Genomic DNA, 12,416 nt, shown 5'->3' on the forward strand with positions numbered 1-12,416 from the left:
CACCATACACACAGTCTAAAGATTTAATATGTGATTATTAAGAGCGGAGCTCTCTGCTGGGCAGTAAAATTCAAGTTTAACCTTGGCTGAAACCTGAATATGAACTATGCACCCTAAAAGTGAACTGGAAGTAGACAGAGGTGGGTAAGGACTTCACTTTTGACCTCATTGTCTATTTTAGGTTTTACCTTTTTAATGACTGGAAATTGAAAATCAATGGATGTAATACTCCCAAGATTGTGGCAGTACATCAGTAAAATCAAATTTTCAAAAATGTGAATGCTGGACTGGAGTTGGACTCCTAACTATAGCATTATAATTGAGAAATAGAGCAAACTTGTTTAAATTTGAATTTAATCCAAAATGTACCAGTAATCCATAACCATGTCATATTTCCTGTGGACAAAATAGTGAAAGGATTGACAAGGAATCAATATTCACTGAATCCAATCATAGAGTTTGTTTGCATATTTTTGTGATGGCTAGAAATTTTTTGCTACTATACTTTTGTTCTCCAATTTCCTCTATATGTAAAGCATTACATACGAACATACGATTAATGAGCAAGAGTAGGCCATTCGGTCCCTCGAGCCTGCTCTGCCATTTGATAAGATCATGGCTGATCTGATTGTGACCTCAACACTACTTTCCCGTCTACCTACTTTTGACTCCCTTGTTAATCAGGAATCTATCTAACTCAGCCTTAAAAATATTGAGTGACCCTGCCTCCACTGCTCTCGGGAAGAGAGTTCCTCATGACCCTCAAAGAAAAAATTTCTCCTCATCTCTGACTTAACTGAGAGACCCCTTATTTTTAAACTGTGAACCCTAGTTCTAGTCTCTCCCACAAGGGGAAATATCCTCTCAGTCTCCGACTTAAATGAGAGACCCCTTATTTTTAAACTGGGAACCCTAGTTCTAGTCTCTCCCACAAGGGGAAATATCCTCTCAGCATCTACCCCTTCAAGTCCCCTCAGGATCTTATATGTTTCGATAAGATCACTTCTCATTTTTCTAAACTCCAATGTATACAGGCCCAACTTGTCCAACTTTCCTCATAAGATAACCCCCTCATCCCAGGAATCAGTCATGTGAACCTTCTCTAAACTGCCTCTAAAGCAATTATGTCCTTTCTTAAATAAGGAGACCAAAACTGCACACAGTATTCTAGATGTGGTCTCACCAATGTCCAGAGCAACTGTAGCAAAACATCTCTACTTTTATATTCCATTCCCCTTGCAATAAATGACAACATTCCATTTGCCTTCCCAATCATTTGCTGTACCTGCATACTAACATTTTGTGATTCATGTACTAGGACATCCAGATCCCTCTGTACCTCAGAGTTCTGCAATCTTTCTCCATTTAAATAATATACTGCTTTTCTATTCCTCTGCCAAATTGGACAAGTTCACATTTTCCCACATTATACTACATCTGCCAAATTTTTGCCCACTCACTTAACCTATCTATAATCCCTTTGCAGATTCCTTGGGCCCGATTTTAGCATCGGGTTTCGTGTGTATTCTCGGCGGGGGGGGCTCGATAATCCCGATCCCCAGGTGCGGGACCGGAACGCGCCGCGATCCCGGCCACTTCCGGGTTCCACGCTGACGTGCGGGGCTGCGTGCGCAGGCCCCGCTGGTGGGAATCCCGCAGGCAATTAAAGCCAGCGGGATGCCACTTGAGTGTATTTACTTTGCTTGTTCAGATCATTAAATGACCTGATTCAGCTGTCTTATTAGGAAGTGTGGGATTTTACCTTCAACTCCGACTGTTTCACATACTGGGGGAAACAGTCTCACTCCAACCGGACGTGTTGCAGCCAGCAGCCTGTGGCAGCTGCCAAGGTGCACTCCACAGGGAGGGGGGGGGGGGGAGAGACCCTTCATCAACGCAGGAGGCCACTCCGTCACATAGGGCAACGCCTGCCCTCCACAACCCCCCTCCAAGCCAGAAGATACACCGATGTGGAACCGCAGCCCCAGTGCGAGGATACACCTACCTACCGTGCACAACCCCTCAGACCAACACCTGCCAGATGGAGGCCGCTTCGACATCCTCGGAGGACGAACAGCATCACCAGCCTCGCAGTCCACGCCATCCGCCTCAGCGACGTGGAGCCCCCCAACACGGTGCTGTGGCACACCCACCTGCACAGCAGGAGGGAGGGCAACCGCAGAGAGAGATGCGTCGCAGGAGGCACTACCCTCCGCACAGGGTCCACAGACCGAGGCTCAGCTTCATGGACCTCTCCGAGGAGCAGTGCATACGGAGGCTCAGAGTCACTCGCCAGGTAGTCGCCGACATCTGCAGCCTCCTTAATGACGAGCTGCTCCCGGATGGACCAAGCAGCATCTTCCTACCCGTCGCCGTCAAAGTCACCACTGCCCTCAACTTCTTCGCCTCTGGATCCTTCCAGGGTGCCACCAGGGACATCACCGGGGTCTGTCAGTTCTCTGCACACAAGTGCATAAGGCAGATCACCGATGGGTTGTTCCACAGGGCCTCGCACTACATCAACTTCGCCATGGACGAGCGCATCCAGATGGAGAGGGCGGTTGGATTCCATGCTATGGCTGGCTTCCCACGGGTGCAGGGTGTAATCGACTGCACCCACATCGCCATACGGGCACCTCCGCATGAGCCAGGGCTGTTCACCAACAGGAAGGGGTATCACTCCATGAGCGCCCAGCTCATTTGTGACCACCGCCAGAGATTCCCACACGTGTGCGCCAGATACCCTGGCAGCTGCCACGATGCCTTCGTCCTCAGGGAGTCCACCGTCCCGCCCCTCTTCCACGCACCCAACACCGGTAATGGCTGGCTCCTCGGCGACAAGGGCTATCCCCTGCACACGTGGCTTTTGACACCTCTGAGGAACCCCATTACCGAGCCGCAGCGTCGATATAACGACAGCCACATTGCTACCAGGTCTACAATTGAGCAGGCTATAGGGCTTCTCAAGATGCGCTTCAGGTGCCTTGATCGTTCCGGGGGGGCGCTCCAATACACGCCACTCCGAGTGCGACGAATTATAGTTGTCTGCTGTGCCCTGCACAACATGGCACTACAGAGAGGGGTGCCGCTGGAGGAGGCCCCATGCACACCCGCCACCCACATTGAGGACGACAATGAGGAGGAGGAAGAAGAGGAGTACGAGCGGGAGGAGGAGGAACGACCCATGGCCCGAACACCGGCTCACCTGCGTGCTCGTCAGGCCAGGGAGGCACTCATATGCCAACGGTTCTCCGAACATCACACTGTGTGAGGCGTTCACATGCCATAACGTGCACAGACGAGGGTCCATACAGGCTCCCTCCACAGAAGAGTGGTGCCTGTACACCTGCACCCACTGTATTATGCCCAATGGGTGGGACAGGGTGGTCGTCGTCATGATGAGGCGCACGGAAGGGACATATTGCACAAGCCGCAGAATTATGGACAAGAGGTGGCAGCATTGGATACAAAACTGGCTTAGTGGCAGAAGGCAGAGGGTGATGGTCGAAGGTTGTTTTTGTGACTGGAAGCCTGTGGCCAGTGGGGTACCACAGGGATCGGTGCTGGGTCCCTTGCTGTTTGTGGTCTACATTAATGACTTGGATATGAATGTAAAAGGTATGATCAGTAAGTTCGCTGATGATACAAAAATTGGTAGGGTGGTAAATAGCGAGGAGGATAGCCTCAGTCTGCAGGACGATATAGATGGGTTGGTCAGATGGGCGGAACAGTGGCAAATGGAATTTAACCCGGAAAAGTGCAAGGTGATGCACTTTGGAGGGACTAACAAGGCAAGGGAATACACAATGAATGGGAGGACCCTAGGCAAGACAGAGGGTCAGAGGGATCTTGGTGTGCAAGTTCACAGATCCCTGAAGGCGGCGGAAGAGTTGGATAAGGTGGTAAAGAAGGCATATGGGATACTTGCCTTTATTAGCCGAGGCATAGAATATAAGAGCAAGGAGGTTATGATGGAGCTGTATAAAACACTGGTTAGGCCACAGCTGGAGTACTGTGTGCAGTTCTGGTTGCCACACTACAGGAAGGATGTGATCGCTTTGGAGAGGGTGCAGAGGAGATTCACCAGGATGTTACCAGGGCTGGAGCGCTTCAGCTATGAAGAGAGACTGGGAAGATTGGGTTTGTTTTCCTTGGAGCAGAGGAGGCTGAGGGGGGACATGATTGAGGTGTACAAAATTATGAGGGGCACAGATAGGATGGATACTAAGGAGCTTTTTCCCTTCGTTGAGGGTTCTATAACAAGGGGACATAGATTCAAGGTAAAAGGCGGGAGGTTTAGAGGGGATTTGAGAAAGAACTTTTTCACCCAGAGGGTGGTTGGAGTCTGGAACTCACTGTCTGAAAGGGTTGTGGAGGCAGGAACCCTCACAACATTCAAGAAGCATTTGGATGAGCACTTGAAATGCCATAGCATACAAGGCTACGGACCAAATGCTGGAATATGGGATTAGAGTAGACAGGGCTGATGGCCAGCGCGGACACGATGGGCCGAAGGGCCTCTATCCGTGCTGTATAACTCTATGACTATGACTCTCTATGACATTGGTGAGAAGAAGTGAGTTTATTTCGTGTTGCCATTCAAAGACTGGAAATAAAAATATAACAAATAGACAAACACCCTGGTGCAATCCCTGTGTGCTCACGGAACTTTGGGTTTTCGTTTCCTGGTACCCCTACGAGGTGCTACCCCTGTGGCTCCAGCAGAGGTGGTGGCAGGTTGCTCCTGTTCGTGCCCTGGCCTGGTAGATGCTTTGGGCCGACGCCCCCTGGGTTTCGGTGCCCGTGAGAGCACCTCCACAGCCTTCCAGGCTGCAACCGGGGACATCCCCGGTGTCTCTGTCGTTTGCCCAGATGAGCCCTGCAAATACACCGACACCCACTCTGCAGTGACACACTGGGTGGCATCAGTGCTGGGTCCTCATAGGGATACCCAGGAGCAGGCATTATTGCACAAACCGGACAGGATTCGCGAAGACATGGCAGTAGTGGAGCCAATATAATGTGTGATGTGAGTTGTTCTTTAATTCAATAGGAGTATGAACCATGACAAACCCTCAAACACCCCTGTGCATCCCCTTCATGCTCACGACACGTTTGCCTTACGCTGCCGACTGCAGCAGAATTGTATTCCAGCACAATCTGTAACCTCATGGCCCGGCATATTCCTCACTCTACCATTACCAACAAGCCAGGGGATCAACCCTGGTTCAATGAGGAGTGTAGAAGAGCATGCCAGGAGCAGCACCAGGCGTACCTAAAAATGAGGTGCCAACCTGGTGAAGCTACAACTCAGGACTACATGCATGCTAAACAGCGGAAGCAACATGCTATAGACATGCTATAGACAGAGCTAAGCGATTCCACAACCAACGGATCAGATCAAAGCTCTGCAGTCCTGCCACATCCAGTCGTGAATGGTGGTGGACAATTAAACAACTAACGGGAGGAGGAGGCTCTGCAAACATCCCCATTCTCAATGATGGCGGAGTCCAGCACGTGAGTGCAAAAGACAAGGCTGAAGCGTTTGCAACCATCTTCAGCCAGAAGTGCCGAGTGGATAATCCATCTCAGCCTCCTCCCGATATCCCCTCCATCACGGAAGCCAGTCTTCGGCCAATTCGATTCACTCCACGTGATTTCAAGAAACGGCTGAGTGCACTGGATACAGCAAAGGCTATGGGCCCCGACAACATCCCAGCTGTAGTGCTGAAGACTTGTGCTCCAGAACTAGCTGCGCCTCTAGCCAAGCTGTTCCAGTACAGCTACAACACTGGCATCCACCCGACAATGTGGAAAATTGCCCAGGTATGTCCTGTCCACAAAAAGCAGGACAAATCCAATCCGGCCAATTACCGCCCCATCAGTCTACTCTCAATCATCAGCAAAGTGATGGAAGGTGTCGTCGACAGTGCTATCAAGCGGCACTTACTCACCAATAACCTGCTCACCGAAGCTCAGTTTGGGTTCCGCCAGGACCACTCGGCTCCAGACCTCATTACAGCCTTGGTCCAAACATGGACAAAAGAGCTGAATTCCAGAGGTGAGGTGAGAGTGACTGCCCTTGACATCAAGGCAGCATTTGACAGAGTGTGGCACCAAAGAGCCCTAGTAAAATTGAAGTCAATGGGAATCAGGGGGAAAACTCTCCAGTGGCTGGAGTCATACCTAGCACAAAGGAAGATGGTAGTGGTTGTTGGAGGCCAAGCATCTCAGCCCCAGGGCATTGCTGCAGGAGTTCCTCAGGGCAGTGTCCTAGGCCCAACCATCTTCAGCTGCTTCATCAATGACCTTCCCTCCATCATAAGGTCAGAAATGGGGATGTTCGCTGATGACTGCACAGTGTTCAGTTCCATTCGCAACCCCTCAGATAATGAAGCAGTCCGAGCCCGCATGCAGCAAGACCTGGACAACATCCAGGCTTGGGCTGATAAGTGGCAAGCAACATTCGCGCCAGATAAGTGCCAGGCAATGACCATCTCCAACAAGAGAGAGTCTAACCACCTCCCCTTGACATTCAACGGCATTACCATCGCCGAATCCCCCACCATCAACATCCTGGGGGTCACCATTGACCAGAAACTTAACTGGACCAGCCATATAAATACTGTGGCTACGAGAGCAGGTCAGAGGCTGGGTATTCTGCGGCGAGTGACTCACCTCCTGACTCCCCAAAGCCTTTCCACCATCTACAAGGCACAAGTCAGGAGTGTGATGGAATACTCTCCACTTGCCTGTATGAGTGCAGCTCCAACAACACTCAAGAAGCTCGACACCATCCAAGATAAAGCAGCCCGCTTGATTGGCACCCCATCCACCACCCTAAACATTCACTCCCTTCACCACCGGCGCACTGTGGCTGCAGTGTGCACCATCCACAGGATGCACTGCAGCAACTCGCCAAGGCTTCTTCGACAGCACCTCCCAAACCCGCAACCTCTACCACCTAGAAGGACAAGGGCAGCAGGCGCATGGGAACAACACCACCTGCACGTTCCCCTCCAAGTCACACACCATCCCGACTTGGAAATATATCGCCGTTCCTTCATTGTTTCTGGGTCAAAATCCTGGAACTCCCTTCCTAACAGCACTGTGGGAGAACTGTCACCACACGGACTGCAGCGGTTCAAGAAGGCGGCTCACCACCACCTTCTCGAGGGCAATTAGGGATGGGCAATAAATGCCGGCCTTGCCAGCGACGCCCTCATCCCGTGAACGAATAAAAAAAAAAATATGTGATGCATGCCCTGTGGCTGCAGCACAGGTGGTGGCAGGTTGAGTGAGGCTGGCCGTGAGAGAGATGCACGGGAGGGTGAGTATGGGATAAAGCCATGAGATTGTATGAGGATTGGGTTGCGTGGTAGTGGCGGGGTGAGTACTCGCGAGGTGAGTAGGTGCAGATGAGATGAGGATGAGGTATGAGGGGTCATGTGACAGAGTAGTGTTGGCAGTGCCGAAGGAGATGTGGGGTGGGGGCAGTGTTGTGGCAGGCAGAGTGTAGGGGAAAGACTACGTGTTCTCACTTTGGCTGACCTACTGAGGTCATTGGTGCGCCTCCTGCACTGTATTCAGGTGGGCGATATGTTGGTGGCGCAACTGACCCCCTCTGCCACCTCGAGCCAGGCCTTCTTGGTGGCGGAGGCAGGCCGCTTCCTCCCGGCCGCCGGGGGGAAGATCTCTGTCCTCCCCCTCCTCCTCACCCCATCTAATGATACCTGGGGTGAGGCACCATCAAACTGGGAGCAGCCTTCCCCCTGGGCTGCTCCATGCTGTAATTTTTTCAGTTTGTGGCAGCATCTGTCAGTGGAGGACTGCCCCTTTAAATAGAGCACCTCCAGCTGACAGATCTTACTGCGCATGCGCAGCCCGCCCGACGCGCTGATCAGCAGCGCGAAACCCGGAGGAGCAGGTAAGTGGCTCCAATTAGTGGGTTGCCTGCTACGATCGCGCGGGAAACCCACTAATTTCACGCGCCCACTGGCCTACCCCCCGGGAACCCGCACCCCTGGTAAAATCGGGCCCCTTATGTCCTCTTCACAACTTACTTTCCTATCTACCTTTGTGTCATCAGCAAATTTAGCAACCATACATTCAGTCCCTTCATCCAAGTCATTGATATAGATTGTAAATAGTTGAGGCCCCAGCATTAATCCCTGTGGCACTCCACTCGTTACATCTTGCCAACCTGAAGATGGCCCATTTATGCCTACTCTCTGTTTCCTGTTAGCTAACCACTCCTTTAACCATGCTAATATGTTACCCCCTACACCATGAGCTCTTATTTTGTGTAGTAGCCTTTTATGTGGCACCTTGTCAAAAGCCTTCTGGAAATCCAAATACACCACATCCACAGGATCCCCTTTATCCACATTGCTTGTTACTTCCTCAAAGAACTCTAATAAATTAGTCAAATACTACATTGTTTAGAGAGCATCTTGTCTATTTCGATTTATACTACATAAATTGAGAAACACAATAGATTAAGCCTCTGATTTACAGCTAAATCCTTCCAAACTTGAAAGAAATGAAGATGTGAACACTAATTTGACACACCTACTGGCTCTCCTGTCCGAATTGGTGGAGAAGATTTTCATGGCTGCAGAAGAACTGCCTCAGTAAGTAACAAAATATGTAGCTGTACATTATGGACAAAAAATGTTAAACATCTCAAGTTTGCTATTATGTTGTCGTAATGATCTTGAGGGATAGGGCAGTGTGTAGGAGTTCTGGCTTCTCCCACTGACAAGAAAGGGGAGGGAGAAGTTAGGTAAGTACAGCAAAACTCCTAAGATTATGTGGGGTGAGTGAAAGAGAGCGAGAAAGAAATTGAAGTGTTGTTGCACTTGCTGAATTGTATCATTCCCAGTTATCATTAAGAATACTCTATTGTACATACATAACCATATTCGTGCATCCCTGCCACCATGCCAAGCTTCAATCCCCCTTAGAGGGCACAGAGAATAAGCTAACTGCTTATTCTCTGTGCCCTCTCAGCATTCTCCATCGGAATCACAACTGCTCATCCTCCTCCTTGTCAACTTTTCCACGCAGCGTGCCTACTGGGGGCTAACCTCACAGTCTCCTTTTTGTCCTGCTCACCCCACCCCACCCACCACTACCCTCTTGGACCTTGTAAGCGGATTAACAATCACCGCCCATTTCTGCATTTCCCTCCATAATGCAACCCTTGCAATCCATTACCTTATTGTGGATGAGTGCATTGATATCCTGGCTTTAACTGAAACTTAGCTCATGGGTGAAAACATTTGCCCCTTACCAAAAACTGGTTATACTTTCCACCACCTCCCCTGCCCTTACTGCCACAGTGGTGGTGTGGCCCTTATCACCAAGTCTTTCCCCTGACTCATTTGGTGCCTTCTCCTCCTTTGAACACCTCACCACCTTCCACCCATCACCTCCTTTTAAAATTCCTGTTGTCTGCCAACCCCACCCTGAATTTTTCCCCGAGATATCCACCCACCTTTCCTTCATCACTCTTATCACCCCTCTTCCGCAAAAAACCTACAGTCCCATCTCCAATCTCCCTTTACTTTAAAGTCCTTCAATGTGTTGTCTCCTCCCACATCCGCGTCCGTCTTTTGCACAACTGCATGTTTGAATCTCCCATCAGGCCTCCGGCCCTACCCTAGTACCAGAAACGCCCTAACCAAAGTCATAAATTACATTCTCTGTGACAGGTGCATTATCCCTTCCCATCCTTCTCTACTTATGTTCAGCCTTTGACACCATCGACCATACCATCCTCCTCCAATACCCCATCTCCATTGTCCAGCTCAGTGGGACTACCCCTGCTTAGTCCTTATCTTACCTATCCGATCGTAGCCAGAGCATCTCCAGCAGTGGCTTCTCTTCCTGCCCCCGCACCGTTACCTCGAGTTCCCCAAAGATCTATTCTTGGCCGCCTCTTTCTTGTCTATATGCCCTCGTTGGTGACGTCATCCACAAACGTGAGATCAGCTTCCTCCTGACAACATCGAGCATTACTTCACCATCACCTCTCTCATTCCTTCCACTGCCTCTGTTGTCAGATTGCTTGTCCAACATCTAGTCTTGGATGAAACACAGTTTTTTTCCAGTTAAATGTTGGGAAGCCCTGACACAAACTCTATACATTTGCCACTGATTCCATCTCCCTCTCTGATCATTGTCTTAGTCTGAACCAGACTGTTTGCCACCTTGGTATTCTATTCACCCCTGAAATGAACTTCCAACTCCATATCCTTTCCATCTCAAAGACTACCTCCACCGGTAACATCTGCTGCTTAAACCATCATCCACACCTTTGTCATCTTCAATGTTCGCTTGGCCAGCCTCCCATCCTGCACCCTCCATAAACTTCTTCAGCTCATCCAAACCTCTGCTGCCTATATCTTACCCCATACTATATCCAGCTCACCCATCATCCCTGTCCTTGCTAACCTACATTGGCACCCAGTCCCCAACACCTCAAATTTAAAACTCTCCAGTCTTTTTTTAAATATTTTAATTGCCTTGCACCTCACTGTTTCAGTAACCTGCTGTGGGCTTACAACCCCTCCTCCCATCCAAACTCTCCAGTGCTCTGACTCTGGCCTCCTGTGCATCCCGCTCTCCCTTCACCCTTTTTTTCATTCGTTCATGGGATGTGGGCGTCGCTGGCGAGCCCGGCATTTATTGCCCATCCCTAATTGCCCTTCAGAAGGTGAGCCGCCTTCTTGAACCGCTGCAGTCCGTGTGGTGAAGGTTCTCCCACAGTGCTGTGAGGAAGGGAGTTCCAGGATTTTGACCCAGCAACGATGAAGGAACGACGATGTATTTCCAAGTCGGGATGGTGTGTGACTTGGAGGGGAACGTGCAGGTGGTGGTGTTCCCATGTGCCTGCTGCCCTTGTCCTTCTGGGTGGTAGGGGTCGTGGGTTTGGGAGGTGCAGTTGAAGAAGCCATGGCGAGTTGCTGCAGTGCATCCTGTGGATGGTACACACTGCAGCCACTGTGCGCCGGTGGTGAAGGGAATGAATGTTTCGAGTGGTGGATTGGGTGCCAATCAAGCGGGCTGCTTTGTCCTGGATGGTGTTGAGCTTCCTGAGTGTTGTTGGAGCTGCACTCATACAGGCAAGTGGAGAGTATTCCATCACACTCCTGACTTGTGCCTTGTAGATGGTGGAAAGGTTTTGGGGAGTCAGGAGGTGAGTCACTCGCCGCAGAATACCCAGCCTCTGACCTGCTCTCATAGCCACAGTATTTATATGGCTGGTCCAGTTAAGTTTCTGGTCAATGGTGACCCCCAGGATGTTGATGGTGGGGGATTCGGCGATGTAATGCCGTTGAATGTCAAGGGGAGGTGGTTAGACTTGCCATCAGCCAATTAGGCCATACGCTATGGAATTTCCATCTCTTAAACACTTCCAATATTCCACTTTTGTCTCTCCCTTAGAACCCACCTCTCATCCCTGCTAATATCTCCTTTGGCTCAGAATCCATTTTTTTGATTACACCTCTGTGCCTTGGGACATTTTTTTTCTTTCATAGTTTGTTTCTAACCTCTCCATGTATCCATGGTATTCTGAAACTTGAAGTAGTCTACTTTTTTTTAATATGGATTGTGTGCCCATTTCTGTTTCTACCTCGCCTCAGCTAATCAGCCCTCATCTTTCTGAAATCTGCCCTATTGCAATTTGGTGAATTGTTTCCCCTTTCAATTTGGACTTTAAGCTTTGTCACATTATGGGCAATACTCCTGAGGAGTTCACCCACATTTTTAACTCATCTAACTTACAACTTATGTTATGGATATTAAATGTCTCTTAAAGGCAAGTTTTTTTGTGTGTGTGATTCTCTTTGTGATGGCCTAGGATGACTTCTGCTGTATGCCTTTGTTTGATCTTTCTATATCATATACAAGGAGGATTGAATAATGAGGACCAGAGCCATGAAGTTGTGTAGCTCCCCATGAGTGGGATAAGTTCTGTAGACGGTGGCTTGATGCAGTGTATTCTGTTTATACTCGTAAGCACTCATGGTATGATTATTAACTTCAGCATCCAAAAATAAATCGCATAGTCTCTGTGAGCAACGATGTGATACATCACCAATCTTCAGAGAATGTAAAATTGCATATTTAGATTTTTAAATATGGGTTTTTGAACTGCATGATGTTCTTCCAGTGAATTCTTTATATGTTATTCCAATATGTTGTATTTTAACAGGGCTTTAAGATATATTTACGGATGTTTACAAAAATCTGTCCAGCAGAAATGGCCGACAAATCCTACAATGAGGACGAGAGTTGTGAGGTAAAACATTTTGTGAATTCATTTTTGTGATTTACCATTTCACATGGCTATTTTGCATCGCTTTTGTGGTTGGGCATATTGTGGGTTAGCGGCAATAATGTGTGCC

At 49.3% G+C, this 12,416-nt stretch overlaps 1 protein-coding gene across 2 annotated transcripts in view; it reads left to right on the plus strand.

Annotated features, from left to right (window-relative positions):
• Nucleotides 1-12,416, plus strand: part of LOC137320874 (ras GTPase-activating protein 1-like) — a 175,399-nt gene that overhangs the window by 130,686 nt on the left and 32,297 nt on the right. For both annotated transcript variants that reach the window (XM_067982807.1, XM_067982806.1), the window contains exons 19-20: nt 8,518-8,633; nt 12,224-12,310. In XM_067982807.1, the coding sequence (XP_067838908.1) occupies nt 8,518-8,633; nt 12,224-12,310 (203 nt within the window). The remainder of the gene's footprint in view (nt 1-8,517; nt 8,634-12,223; nt 12,311-12,416) is intronic.

This window comes from Heptranchias perlo, chromosome 4, assembly GCF_035084215.1.
Source record: "Heptranchias perlo isolate sHepPer1 chromosome 4, sHepPer1.hap1, whole genome shotgun sequence".
NCBI classification, from domain to species: Eukaryota; Metazoa; Chordata; class Chondrichthyes; order Hexanchiformes; family Hexanchidae; genus Heptranchias; species Heptranchias perlo.